Source organism: Lissotriton helveticus, chromosome 1_2, assembly GCF_964261635.1.
Source record: "Lissotriton helveticus chromosome 1_2, aLisHel1.1, whole genome shotgun sequence".
Taxonomy (NCBI): domain Eukaryota; kingdom Metazoa; phylum Chordata; class Amphibia; order Caudata; family Salamandridae; genus Lissotriton; species Lissotriton helveticus.
The window spans coordinates 185037857-185051630 of NC_136058.1; the positions used below are offsets into that span (position 1 = coordinate 185037857).

The 13774-nt window shown below is 43.2% G+C and overlaps 1 protein-coding gene across 3 annotated transcripts in view; it reads left to right on the plus strand.

Annotated features, from left to right (window-relative positions):
* Positions 1-13774, plus strand: part of TTC39A (tetratricopeptide repeat domain 39A) — a 648505-nt gene that overhangs the window by 591582 nt on the left and 43149 nt on the right. For all 3 annotated transcript variants that reach the window (XM_078670870.1, XM_078670862.1, XM_078670878.1), the window contains one exon: positions 9549-9660. In XM_078670870.1, coding sequence (XP_078526996.1) covers positions 9549-9660 — 112 coding nt within the window. The remainder of the gene's footprint in view (positions 1-9548; positions 9661-13774) is intronic.

The window sequence follows — 13774 nt, forward strand, 5'->3', positions numbered from 1 at the left end:
CTCATATTTACTTCCCTTCTGCCACTATATTATCTCCAATGTGTATTTGACATGTCTTCTTCATCTCCGGCCTCCTTTCTCTCACTGTGTGTCTCCGATGCATCTTATCGCTGGTATTTTGTGTAATTACAGAAGAGAGTAAAATAAAATAGTTCGGAACGTGAAAAGGGGGCAAAGTAGAGTACTCCTCACCCCCTAGGCCTTCTCAGGCGGTCCCAAAAGGATCAGTTTCTGCTTTCCTGAGAGATTATGGTATGAGTTCCATATACCACAATAACTTGCATTACAACATGCAAGATATCTATCTCCTATTACCAACTTTTGGAGATATTCGCGCTAAGCGCGAATATCTCCAAAAAGTAACACCTGCCCTGAGCAGTTCTTAGCCATGTTATCCAATGGGAGGTGGATAACATGGCTAAGAGTATTAGCTCGGTAATGCATGAATATCGCTGAGTTTTTAGCGATATTCATGCATTGCGGCCGTTTATTATCGCATTTGCGATAAACCTTGATAATAGTAAGGTTTATCTTCGATAATTTCTGACGATGCTTAGTGGTAAAAAATTGGTTGGTAAGCATCGTTAGCGATAAATATCGCTTAACTTTGGTAATATGCCCCAACGTCTGTTAACGTTCGATTCGAAGGAAATGAGGAAGTGTTGAAAAACATTGTCTGCGCCATCTTGCCTTTTTTGAAATGCCACACTTTTGTCGTGCACGGCAGCCATTTTAGATGTCTTGACCAGACCCACTCTCTGCACGCTGTCGATTCGTAGCATGGCTCCTCACCCTCGCAAGCATCTTCCCCAGGCACTGGTCACCCCCGCTCTCTGTCTTATGCATGGGCAATAAACCTCCCCCCATCTGCGCTGCTCTTCCCTGAGAATCACACTGTGCCCGCCCGACACCTCCCTTTCGCCCTATTCACTACCGCACCCTGTGACACTCCTCTTCCTCTGTGTCCGATTGTCCAGGCTATCAGCTAGCCCTGCAGATGTAGTTTATGGCCCCAGCTGTAAAGAATCACCCCTCTTCAAAGGAGTTATAGTAGATCAAGGCCCACACCCGATGAGATCCGTCACACCACACGTGTTCCTACTATCTGAAAACTATCCTGTATTGTGATTGGGGAGGGGACCGAGCCTGAAGCGGAAGATTCCAGGAATGACTCTTTGTACATCAAAGTTTTTACAATTATGTGTCACATAAAAAATATATAGCACTCCAACAAAGTAGTAGGAATATAAAACTTTAATAACATATAAATATATACAACAAAACAAAAACAGTAAAAACATTTAAACAACGAAGAGACCGTGGCAATTTCTTTTGAATTATCCAATAGATTTATTGAAATTGACAGCACCAATAATGAAATATTCTTGTCAGTAGCGGTCTGTTGTGCGAATAGTTCCAAGGCAGCAGAACGCGCTGAAATCTGGATGTCACGAAGGTGATGTCTAGCAAGTTGCCGCCCAGCAAATAACGGCGTGGGGCGCCGCGGGGGTGAGTGAGTCCAGTAGGCACCACAGCTATTCTTACCGGCATTGCAGAATTACTGCTGGGGACAATGCCTGTGCTGGAGCAGGGTCACAGCAGAAACAAAAAGGATTCTGTTGAAGATGTTGTTGGTTTTCAATTTGAAAACAGTTCTGGTGTCAACTGCTATGCTAATGTAGTGGTTAATGTTTTGTTTTCTCTAGAAAATGTAAAAGAGGGGGAGGCAGTCCAAAGTTCCGTTAAAAGGGCAAAGGAAAGGATCGGTGGTTTGAACTATCAGTCAAAAAGGGGAGGGGGTGCAACAATTTTTCCTACCGGGTCACACTGTGCTTTCACCGGAAGTGAGGTCTGCAGGATTCTAGTAATTCAAAGTGAGGCTGGCGCCGACGTCCCGCGGATACAGTTTCGTCACTCCACGGGTGATCATGGCAGTCATTCCCCATCGGGGGTCGGAGACTCCCGCGGCTCCTCTAGAATCTTCAAGGTCGTGGAGGACTACGGTGGTGGAGTCAACCAGTGACCGGGCCATTTCTTTATGCTGGGCCCGCTCTTGCCAGGTCGACCGCCATTTTGAGAGTTCGGTAGCTACTGGCGATCGCGGGGTCAAATGAGCGGACGGGCTCCACCCTGCCGGGCGAGACGTTGCAGCATGGCCACAGTGGAAGAACTCTTTTCCGGGCGCCTGGACCGCTGAGGGTGCAGCTGGGAAGCCTCCACCTGGGGAGGCGGGAGAGGCCTGTTCGCACCGTCTCTCCCTCCCAGTGCACCCCACGGCGTCTCGCTTGAGATTTGTTATGGCCGGACCAGGCGATGAGGACGAGGGGGGGGGGTCGGAGGCATGTGCAAGACATCCCCCCCCAGGGTTGTTGCAGCAATTATACAAGAAAGAAGAAGTGTCCCGTCCGTCTTCGGGCCGGGCTTCCGGTAGATGTCGGCCGGACACCCCTGGCTCTGGCCCCATGAACGGGTTTCTTGGTTTATCGGCTGCAGCCGGATTCCGTCGGCCTCGGCCCCCCGACCGTTGGTGGCCGGACCGGAAGAGCATGTGGCGGGACTACCTGCAACTCTCAAGGGCCACCGCGGCCGGACTGGGAGAGAGAGGGGAGGGTCGAGGAGACATTCCCCCCCCCTGCAACTGTTCAGCGTTGTAAAGGCAATCCCCTGGCCGGGTCCCGTTGGTCTCGGCCTCTCCTCCGGCTACACCCTACGTTAGGATCTCCTGGCCGAGGCGTGGCAGCAGGACCTGCCTTATATGGGCTGCTCCCGGCTGGGCGTAGCCGGAACCCTGCCCCACCTTGGAAGTTTCCAGAGTGGGGGCGGATGTTCTACTGACTTGCATTTTCCCTAGTCTATCGATTTTTTTGGCGTGGCAGGCGGTGGGACAGCGAGGGGTGATTTGGTTTCTCTTACTGTTTTTCTGGTCTCTCACCACTGGCATATTTTAACGTTTTCTTGTTTCTAGGACATTAATAGGTTTTATCATTACGTTATGTTATCGTTTCTTTGTTCGTTGTTTAATAAAAGTTCATGTTCATCAGTGGCCTACTGATTTTCGTTTTCCTATTCTTTTCTTTCCAGGTTGTTTCATGCTAAAGTTTCTGTTAACAGGATACAGTGATCACTTCGTTATTATTGCATATGTCCTTTTCACTAGGGGTGCTCTCTGGTCGGGCCAGATGACGTATGTCTAGTAAATGGTCCGGGTGAAACAGGTGCATCAATCAGTGGGGAGTAGATAGGCATGACAGATTACAACGGGGGAGAAAGGTCCGCATTACGTACCCTTTCACTACTTGCAAAGATTTTCCTACGTTTATTTGCAAACAGGGAATACCTCCAAAAAGAACTAATTCCCAAACAGTCAATGTTCGGACAATCAATCAATCAATGAGGAATGAAATAGGTACGACGTGTTAAAGGCTTGCGTTACCTACCCTTCACTATCTGCAAAGGGAGAGAGAATATTCCTATTCTTCCTCGTTTGCAGGTAGAGAAGATCCTTAAGAGAATTAACATCGAACAATTCAATGCTCGATTGAAACAATCAACAAGGGGTACTGTGAACACAAATGAACGCCGCTTATGTACATACGCATTGCTATTTTCAACAGGTTGTTCCTAATGTTTCTATTTTAGCGAGGTCAAAAAGAGATCCCATTAGTGGCCTACTGATTTTGCTCGATTCCTTTTGTTTTTTTACACGATTTTTCGCTATCTGCAAAGACTAAACAGAGTATTGCGACTCTGTGCTTGTTTGTAAATAGAGAATGAACCAAAGAGAACAATCAATCAAATGGAGAGAGAAGCAGGCACGACGGATTACAAAGGGGGCAAAGGGCTGCGTTAACTACCCTTCACTATCTGCAAAGAGAGAGTACTCCTAATAGAAATGAGGGGTGGGGGGCAGCATTCAAAGCAGATCAGTGTGCATAAACACGAAAATGTTTTTACTTACCACGTACTTGACATTCGACAGCTTATGATATTTGCTATTAAAAAACCATTGAAATTCACTGAAAAAACCATAGGTTATAGACCATATATAGTTAGGAATTAGCATTTACAAAACCTTGAAAATTCACTGAAAAAACCATAGGTTATAGACCATATATAGTTAGGAATTAGCATTTAAAAAACCTTATTTTACTCACACAAAACCATTGAAATTCCATATATAGTTAGTTGCACTAACTATATATGGCGCACCCGCAATCCACTGCTGATCATGTCACATATTACATCATTCATGACATGGTCAGTGACATCACTGATGACATCACTGATGACATCTCAAATGACATCACTGATGACATCACTGATGACATCTCATTTGACATCATTCTTGTGCTAATACGATAAACCTCTTCAGACTCTAATATAACCTTAGATACACTCAGTGTATACAGACACTCACACACTGCCACTCATCCATGGAGTTACTCACACACCCAGTCAGTCATGCAAAGAAACAATCTCACCTCCATTTCTTCAACTATACAGTTAAACACACCTTACTTATTGAAACATATACTAACACATATTTACTCTCTTATACAATCCCTGATACAAGTTCACAATGATCGATACAACCACTCACTCATTCAGTGGCTCTCATGCACAGTTATTTATATATGCCAACTCTCACATGTACTGTGTTTTACATATGTACTTACTATGACATGTAGCATTGAGATATCCATTCACTCATCAATACACTCATGCACACAGTCAACTGCCCATGTAGCTGTTTCCACATGCACTCTTGAACTCATACACCTAGTGAATAAACTGCTCACACATCTATGCATAGAGTCTCACACCTTCCAGCCACCCCCACACAAACTCAATCTCCCATAGAAATACTTGGGCAACCAATTAATAACACATATAGCCTCTCGTATAGCTAATGATCAACACATGCAGCAGTTTACAGAACAACAGACATAATGATGCACAAATTAAGACAGTTTAGTCACTAACCCATGCATTCAGTGAGACACATTTAATCACTCACTCATACAGTCAGTCATGCACCTACTAAATCCTTCATCCAGACACTTATACATCCACTCAAGACATATTTTAACTTTACAGAAAAATACAGTCACTGGATGTTGTCATCAGTGATGTCATCAGTGATGTCATTTGAGATGTCATCAGTGATGTCATCAGTGATGTCACTGACCATGTCATGAATGATGTAATATGTGACATGATCAGCAGTGGATTGCGGGTGCGCCATATATAGTTAGTGCAACTAACTATATATGGAATTTCAATGGTTTTGTGTGAGTAAAATAAGGTTTTTTAAATGCTAATTCCTAACTATATATGGTCTATAACCTATGGTTTTTTCAGTGAAAATATATATATATATATATATATATATATATATATATATATATATATATATATATATATATATATATATATCTCTCCAACGAAAAGTTGCCTGCTGTAAGGAAGCCCGTCTCAGGTAAGTTCAAATTCAAGCCATCTTTATTGGTAGGTAAAAGCAATGTTCAGAACTTCACGAAGTGCTCCACAGAACATCAATGCCCAACGCGTTTCGTGATAACGATCACTTCCTCAGGGGCTGTGGGCCAATAGGTGAGCAATGCAGCACAGCAGTTTAAGTTCTCGCTCCCGCGTGGGCGTGGCCAACACGTGGCATGCTGGTACTTGGAGTCCTCATCCCAGTGTGTCGCTGTGTCATTCCTGCATTGTGCACCCAAATTATTCCCAAGTGGGTTGTGGTTCACTGGTGCAGTCTGTCATGCATATACATTCACCCACCGGCGACGAACCTGTTCCATGGCCACAGCACCGTTTGATGCCACAGCGGAACCGCACAAGTGCAGCGGGGCGTTCCTTGCGGCTCAGGCGAGGCCGCTACACATCCAACGAAAAGTTGCCTGCTGTAAGGAAGCCCGTCTCAGGTAAGTTCAAATTCAAGCCATCTTTATTGGTAGGTAAAAGCAATGTTCAGAACTTCACGAAGTGCTCCACAGAACATCAATGCCCAACGCGTTTCGTGATAACGATCACTTCCTCAGGGGCTGTGGGCCAATAGGTGAGCAATGCAGCACAGCAGTTTAAGTTCTCGCTCCCGCCCGAGTGGGCGTGGCCAACACGTGGCATGCTGGTACTTGGAGTCCTCATCCCAGTGTGTCGCTGTGTCATTCCTGCATTGTGCACCCAAATTATTCCCAAGTGGGTTGTGGTTCACTGCTGCAGTCTGTCATGCATATACATTCACCCACCGGCGACGAACCTGTTCCATGGCCACAGCACCGTTTGATGCCACAGCGGAACCGCACAAGTTCCTTGCGGCTCAGGCGAGGCCGCTACACATCCAACGAAAAGTTGCCTGCTGTAAGGAAGCCCGTAAGCGGCCTCGCCTGAGCCGCAAGGAACGCCCCGCTGCACTTGTGCGGTTCCACCTAAACTGAGACCTACCCAGAGTTCTCTCCTTCTTTTTTTTTTATATATATATATATATATATATATATATATATATACGCAAGTCACCTGCAGACAATAGCATTGTATGCACCCCTTCCCATTGTGGAATGCCCCATTATATTCTCCACTGTCAAATAGCCTCCGAGCACATTCGTCCTAAAACTGCACATTTTCCTTGTTTGCGCTGGGCGCACCTGTTAAAAGGTGCGCCTGGTTCAAACAAGAAAAATGCCCTGTATGTATGATACTACCCCAGGAATACTAAGGGACAACTTCAGGATGAGTATGTAGTAGACAACTTTAGGATGAACGAGGATTACGTTAGGATGATTTCATGACTGCTGTAGGATGAGTGCAAATTAGTTCTGGGTGTTTTTGAGACAACTTCAGGACAAGCTTGAATTACTTAGGATGATTTTGTGTCAATTGCACATTAAGTGAAGATTACTTCAGGAGTTGCTGGGTATTACTCCTGAAAGATTACATTTTAGCAATGGTTGTTTGTGTTATTCAAGAACACAAACAAATGTCACTTCCTATTCAAGGTTCCTCGTTAATCATTCAGGATCCCACATTTGCTGGTAAGTAAATACTAGGGTGGTTACTGGTTCCATTCCAAAAAGGCTATTGTGGTCGGATAAAATGCATCAGACACTGGTAAAAAAAAATGCATCTGCAATCAAATTAGGTGAAGGGCAAACAGTCAAATATTCTCCATTCAAAATGCATCTTGCATCACTATACCATGCTCCTTGGATCTTTCCATCATGGGACGGTGCAAGCTATTAACTGAAGGTTTTTGTTTTCAAATATGGTGACTTTCTGTGGCAAAAGACTGAAAAAACAGGATTAAAATGACAAACATCTTAAATGATGTGTGAACATTAGATTTAAGTAAGTAGGCATTTGGCCCCAAAAGGACCCATGACACTACACAAAATAATACCACTAGCAAGTATATAAAGAGTCATTGAAGAAAAAAACTGCAAAGTGTAGTTCCACAGTCTGAGATTTCTTTGTCCTCTTTGAGCTTTTGCAGATTTTTGAGGCATGCTTCCTCCTCATGTTCTCCAAGAACTAGCTGTGTACCTTGCACAAAGATTTCACATCTCTGAAAAATAACAAAAGAATACAACAGTAGCTTGTTTCAAACACTTTATCTTACATTTTTATGTAAGCAGTCCACTTTCAAAAAGAGCAAAGGAACACCCTTCACTGTACAGTGTGCAGCATGAGAATATATGGGTATGGTACAATCTACAGAAGTGCTCCTTTTTACCTTTCAAACTACTTTTCTTCATAAAAAAACAGAAAAGGAGAGGTTTAAAGCGTTGTCAAATATGGAAACATAGTGTGAACTTTAAAATGTAATGGTCAAGGGAACAAGGAAGACAAGTGGGCTAAATTACAGATGAAGGCTGAGAAATGAAGCAACTCATTAGCTCCCCAGAATTACAAGCACCATGTATTACCTAAGGCGTTTGCAGCTGCTTCTCTCACCCATGTGGGCACTTTAGTTTGACAAAAGAGGCAACAGACACTTGTGCAGCTCCTTCTGTGACATGGGCACTACCAGTGATATCTTAAGGTGGCATTTCCTTATTTGAATCGGGGTGTAGCCTCATGCAATGAGGAAAATACTCAGCCTCTGCACCCAAACCTCATTATGGACATCAGTGCAGATGCAAAGAGGCCATCAGGAGGCACACGTTACTATGCCTCCCTCTGTAAGGGCGTCCCATTGGATACCCCAGATATCCCCCTGCAAGTGGGTACAGTCATTCACTTCACCTGCCTGCAGAAGGACATCTGTGCTGACCAGATGCTGCTTTCACTGAAGCAGCTGTTTTAAATGGCTGCTCTGCCTTTCACTAAACTGCTGCACTGGAAGCTGTGCATGATATCTAATAGAATGCACTGTCCCTCTTTGCACCTGGCACACCTCATTCAAGGTGTCTAATGCTGCCGCAGATGTGGCCTTCGGCTCAAACTATTCTGGCTTCAAGATGGGTATCTGCAGTGCTTTTAATGGAAATATAGAAATGTTGGTACTCATGTTCAGAGCACCTGTTTGCTCCTGAGAAGTGCCAGCACTCTATTAAACGTATTGCAGCAGTGGTGAAAAGTGCAACAACTCTTGTTTCCAAAATACAGAGCAGGTACTCAGTACCGAACAGTACCAGCCCATTTAAAGCACTGGGTATCTGAGAAAAATCTGGTATTAAACTGTGCTTGTTAAACATTGCTTTGTCGGACAGTAGTCAACACTTTATAGGGGCTACATCCAAGTGCTAAGAAGAGGTTCCCTATTTAGAGGACACAAGGATCTTGTAAAATTAGAGGTGAAGCTGTGCGCTCTCAAAGAGGTTTCCTGCACCCAGATTCCTGGTTTGAGCTCTTCGTGTGAGACCAGAGGCTTTTGTCATTTATGTATGTTATTTTTTTCACCAACAATATAAATGTTTGGTCTGAAACAGTTGCACCTGAAGCATTTGGCATGTTTTAGCAATTAAAGCATCAATCCAGTGCATATCAAGAGGCTCTTTTGGTTAAAAGAGAATTTACCATGAAAAAAACTTCATCTTGTTGGGCAGCCTTAACATCTTCAACCATGCAATTGTGTTACTTTACACTTAACATGGGTGGTTTGTGTTTAGTGATTGTTTGACAGCTATACACAGCACAAGTAAAGATGATCAAAAACTGGTGAGTTTGTTACAAAACTATACTTGCTATGAATACATTCAGATTCTAACAGTGAAAAATAATGTAAACAATTCAAAATAAAGCAAGTCACCTTTTGTGCCTTTAATAATCCATGGCATAGATGAAGTTGTGATGGGTCCATTGAGTCTGCCATAGTCAGACACTTTCACAACATTGACTCATCGCTCTGTTACCCACTGGATGTCTTCAATCTAGGAATGCTTCCATTATTATTTCTTGTGTCTTTGCAGTGTTCTCTTTCAGAGAAATCTCCAATTAAAAAAGTATAGAACTCGTCAGAAAATTAACAATACAAATTTGAATTCCGCATTCCCGCCACTAATATTTGCCCCTCCCTTCCCGCTCTCTTGCAGGAAATGATGTACATATGGAATGGTTACGCAGTGATTGGCAAACATCGCGACCTGACAGAGCGTATGCTGGAGGTCCTAAACCAGGCGGAAGCCGCCCTGCACCAAGCCCCAGGTAATGAGCCCCACGCCCTAGCTTCTCTCTCATAGCCGGTTGGTTTCATTCCAATTTGCAGATTAAGCAATAAAAGTAATTTGGTTTTTATACAGAATTTCATACCACACTCCTACTGTTCTTCAGTGGTGTAAATAATGTGTTTATATTGCCCAGTGTAATGTTACTTAGTATGCCGACCTTGGAAAGAAGGAAGGCGGTTTGGCCTGGCAACTCATGTTTGAGACCTGCAGATCCCCGCCTGACTCTGCAGCGTGCAGTTAAGCCGCAGAGCCATTCTGCCAGTTAATAACCCTACATGTGTGGATTATTGGCTCTATGGCTGTTTTTGTATGTTTTGCAATACATTTGAAGACATACTGCAATAGGTCAGCATTTGCACTCCCATTTCTTAGACCTTAGATGAGCAGGTAAAGTAAAATATTTCCAGGCAGAGTGAGTCCCCTCCGTTCCTTGGAAATCTCAGTAATTCAGCCGAGAGCTCTGTTTTAGGATTGCTGTGTTTTTAGCAAATATATACTTGGAACAATGAGTATAAAATATTTGAAACATTAGTGACAGTCTTAAATGGAATCAGTTTGACTTGGAAAGGCAGGTGGTGCTAGGTTATAAAGAAAGTTGAGACAGATAATAGTGTGACGTCAATTAAGCGCAAGCGAGGGATTGCAGGTGCCACTGCCAAGGGTGTCACTTTCTGGGTCATGAGGTAAGAGGTAGGTAGAGGAGTTTAGAGAGAGCTTCCAAATTTCTGTAGTATTTGCCTAGTGTTATGCTTCAGTTCAGTCCAGTGCTGTGTAGATCGTAGTCTGACTCTGCACCCTCAGGCATGAGTGGCAAAATGATGTCTCTAGTGTGGGTGGAAAGAGTTTTTTTAACCACAGACTCTGGTGGTGGAACATTCTTCAAAAACTCAAAACATCTAAATTTAGACTCACTTGAGGTTTACTAGCTAAATTAAAAACCCTTCCTTTTTCTCCAATCTGGATCTGATGTGATTGCTGCATTTAATAGGGAAACCAGCAGTAAGGTCTGCCATAAGTAGTGCACTCTATTGACCTTAAGTATTCCTCAGCATCTGCTTGGCCATTACTTAAATAGTAATAGTGCATTAGCTCCTAACCACCCACAACATACTGATATAAAAACAGCAAGGAAGGTGGAAAAGGATGAGTTATATTGATCCAATGAAAAGCAGTGGGAGTAACTGGTAATACAGGTTGATTGGAAGAAGTCTCTGAAGAAGTTGTAGGAAAATAAGATGTTTCTGGCATAGATACCCCAACTTTTTGTCTGGTCTCAGTGTGTTTTGCCTGTAGTTTACTGGGATCCTGCTAACCAGGACCCCAGTGATAGGGTGCTCTCCTATAAATTTACAGGTAAGTACTTTGGACCCCCACAATAGGCATACTGGGGTACAATTATATGTCCCTTTTATATTGTACTGATGTACCTAGAGTATTGGTACACCAGTGGTCTTCTATGGGCTGCAGCATGTATTGTGGCACCCATAGGCGTCAATGCAAACTGTGTCTCCAGGACAGCCTTTGCAGTCTGCGTGACTAGGTGCATGCACCCTTCATTTCAGGTATAAGGTTTCCCTTTATAGACCGGTCACTGCACTTAAAACCTATAAGTCTACCCAAGGTAGGTCCTTCAGTCCAAGGGCAGGGTACATGATTCTAAGTGTGTGGGCATCACTGCACAAGCAGAGGAGCCCCTAAAACCCCCAGACTAAATTTTTCGGGGCTATGTTAGTGTGGGACAGCCATTATAAGGTATGTAGAGGACACTGGCAAGTGGAGATGTCCAACTACGTAATGGCTGCCGGAGTCTGTTTGTTTGGTATCAAACATGTTGGAATCATTCAACTACACCGATTCCATTGTTAGTTGCATTATACCATATACTTGAGGGCTATTTAGAAGACCCCCTACCAACCCCAATACCTACCTGTGGAGCCTTACAGGGTCTGACTGCCAGTCCACGCTGCTGCCAACCCTAGACTGTGTTCTGTTCCCCTGCTGATGAGCTTCACTTGCGAAAAAAGAGAACAAGGGAGACCCTCCTCACAGAGGAACCAGGGTAATGTGTTTATCTAGGAAAACAATGGTTCCTGTGGCATATCACTTTGTAAATTATTTGATAAACTGAGACTTGATAACAATCCAAGTATTAGAGAAAGGGTGGCAACAAGGAGAGAGAACCACAATTGTATCAGTTTCAAACCATTTTTTTTATGCTTCAAATAACAAAAAAGAATAAAATTGATTTGACTGCGACATATAATACAATATACAAAGTGCAATGTGTCCCCAGTGATTTGTGAAGTAACCAAAAAACAACGTGTGTACAGTTAAGTGAACTATACAGGTTACAGTGGTGGCTATTTACAAGATAGAGACATGACTCAAAGCAATTTTTTAAATCAATTGTAGAACAGCCGCTATAAAACCATAGGCACTGTGTGAGTCTTATTCGCCTCCAATTACGTCGACGGCGTTTCGACCCTTAGAATGAGGGTCTCATCAGGACTGTGAGTGGGGGACGTCTATAAAACATAATATATAATGTGAAATTGTAAATATATGTAGTCGCCATGAATATATATAAATATTCTTGGAAAGGATTAAGGAATTTACCTTCTACTGGGGTAATGGAAAGTGTAACCCATGCGTGTGAAAGTAAAACGAATTTACTTACAGTGAACCCAGCCGGGCACTGTCGAGGGGTAGACAAGGAAAGGGCATGGAATTAGCCACATACGGAAAAATATAGTATATATTGGTGTAATGCCGTTAAAGCAATAATACAACTTACCACTGTCATGGACAACTTGGTAATTGTAGTCTATCTGTCTGGGACGGTCGATGCCGTCACCGCGCGAAATGAACAGGAAATACCTGTAATATAAAAACGATGTTTCAATAGTTGTGGGCTGCGGGCGGTCATTGGGGCTATAGGCGCTAAGTAGTCGTTGCATTTGATTCCGTACCTGGACGCGTTTCCAACCAGCTCGATCGCTGCCTTCAGGGAAATGTTTGGTATCTGGCGGGTGACGTCACCGCGTTTTAACACGTGCGGCATTGCGCACGTAATTGTTACAAAGAAAGGACTACCATGCATTGTTTACAATTACGGAAAGGTGTAAACCCGTATCGATTACGCAAAAGTGTAAGAAGTGTAAAAAATCACTGGCGGTGTCTTGAGCGGATAGGGACATGTTTGTATGTGTAGATAGTCACAATCAAAGAAGGACAGTTTCATACAAGTACAGGTTTCGGAAGAGCGATAGCGTGCAATAGTTACATCTGCATGAGTATACATATATTTTTCATAGACACATCTGCTGTTAACGGTTTAACAAAATATGCATAATATTAGACAGTTACTTAATCAATTAAACATTGCATAGTCAATCGTTGTATATACAGTGTCACCACTTATCTACATTGATGATATATACATGCTCATGTTGTCTTCTCATGAGGATGACACACAGTTAACTGCTTCTTGGACCATAGTTATTAGACCAATATATGTTCGTAGTAGTATCATTGGTAAATATGCTGTCTATTGCTACAAGAAGACACTTAGATCACTATAAACGATCTTACAATGTAATACACCGTTTAGGTCAATGTAGAGACAAAGCCCCTCCATTCGTCAGCGGAGTTCAATCCCTCATTTATTGAATTGATTTTATCAATCCAATGGCATTCACGGCGTTGTAGAATCTGGGCAATGTCACCACCCCTCTCAGGTAATGTTGCAATATCTACAACCTGCCACCTCATTTCATCTGCAGAATGCTTGAGTTCTTGAAAATGGGCAACGAGAGGAGCTGTTAGGACAGATTTTCTTATGCGGCTATGATGTTGCCCTATTCTGGCTTTTATCAGTTGTTGAGTTTGCCCAATGTAGGGTAGGCCGCATGGACACCATATGCAATACACGACATTTCGTGTGTTGCAATTTGAAAAGAAATCAAGTTTGTGATCACAATTACCATGTTTAAAACTTGTAGTTTTACAAGTTAATGGGCAGATCACACAGTTGCTACATGGATGGTGACCAAGGAGAGGAGGGAGATTCCAAGATGTTTCAAGGGTTCCAC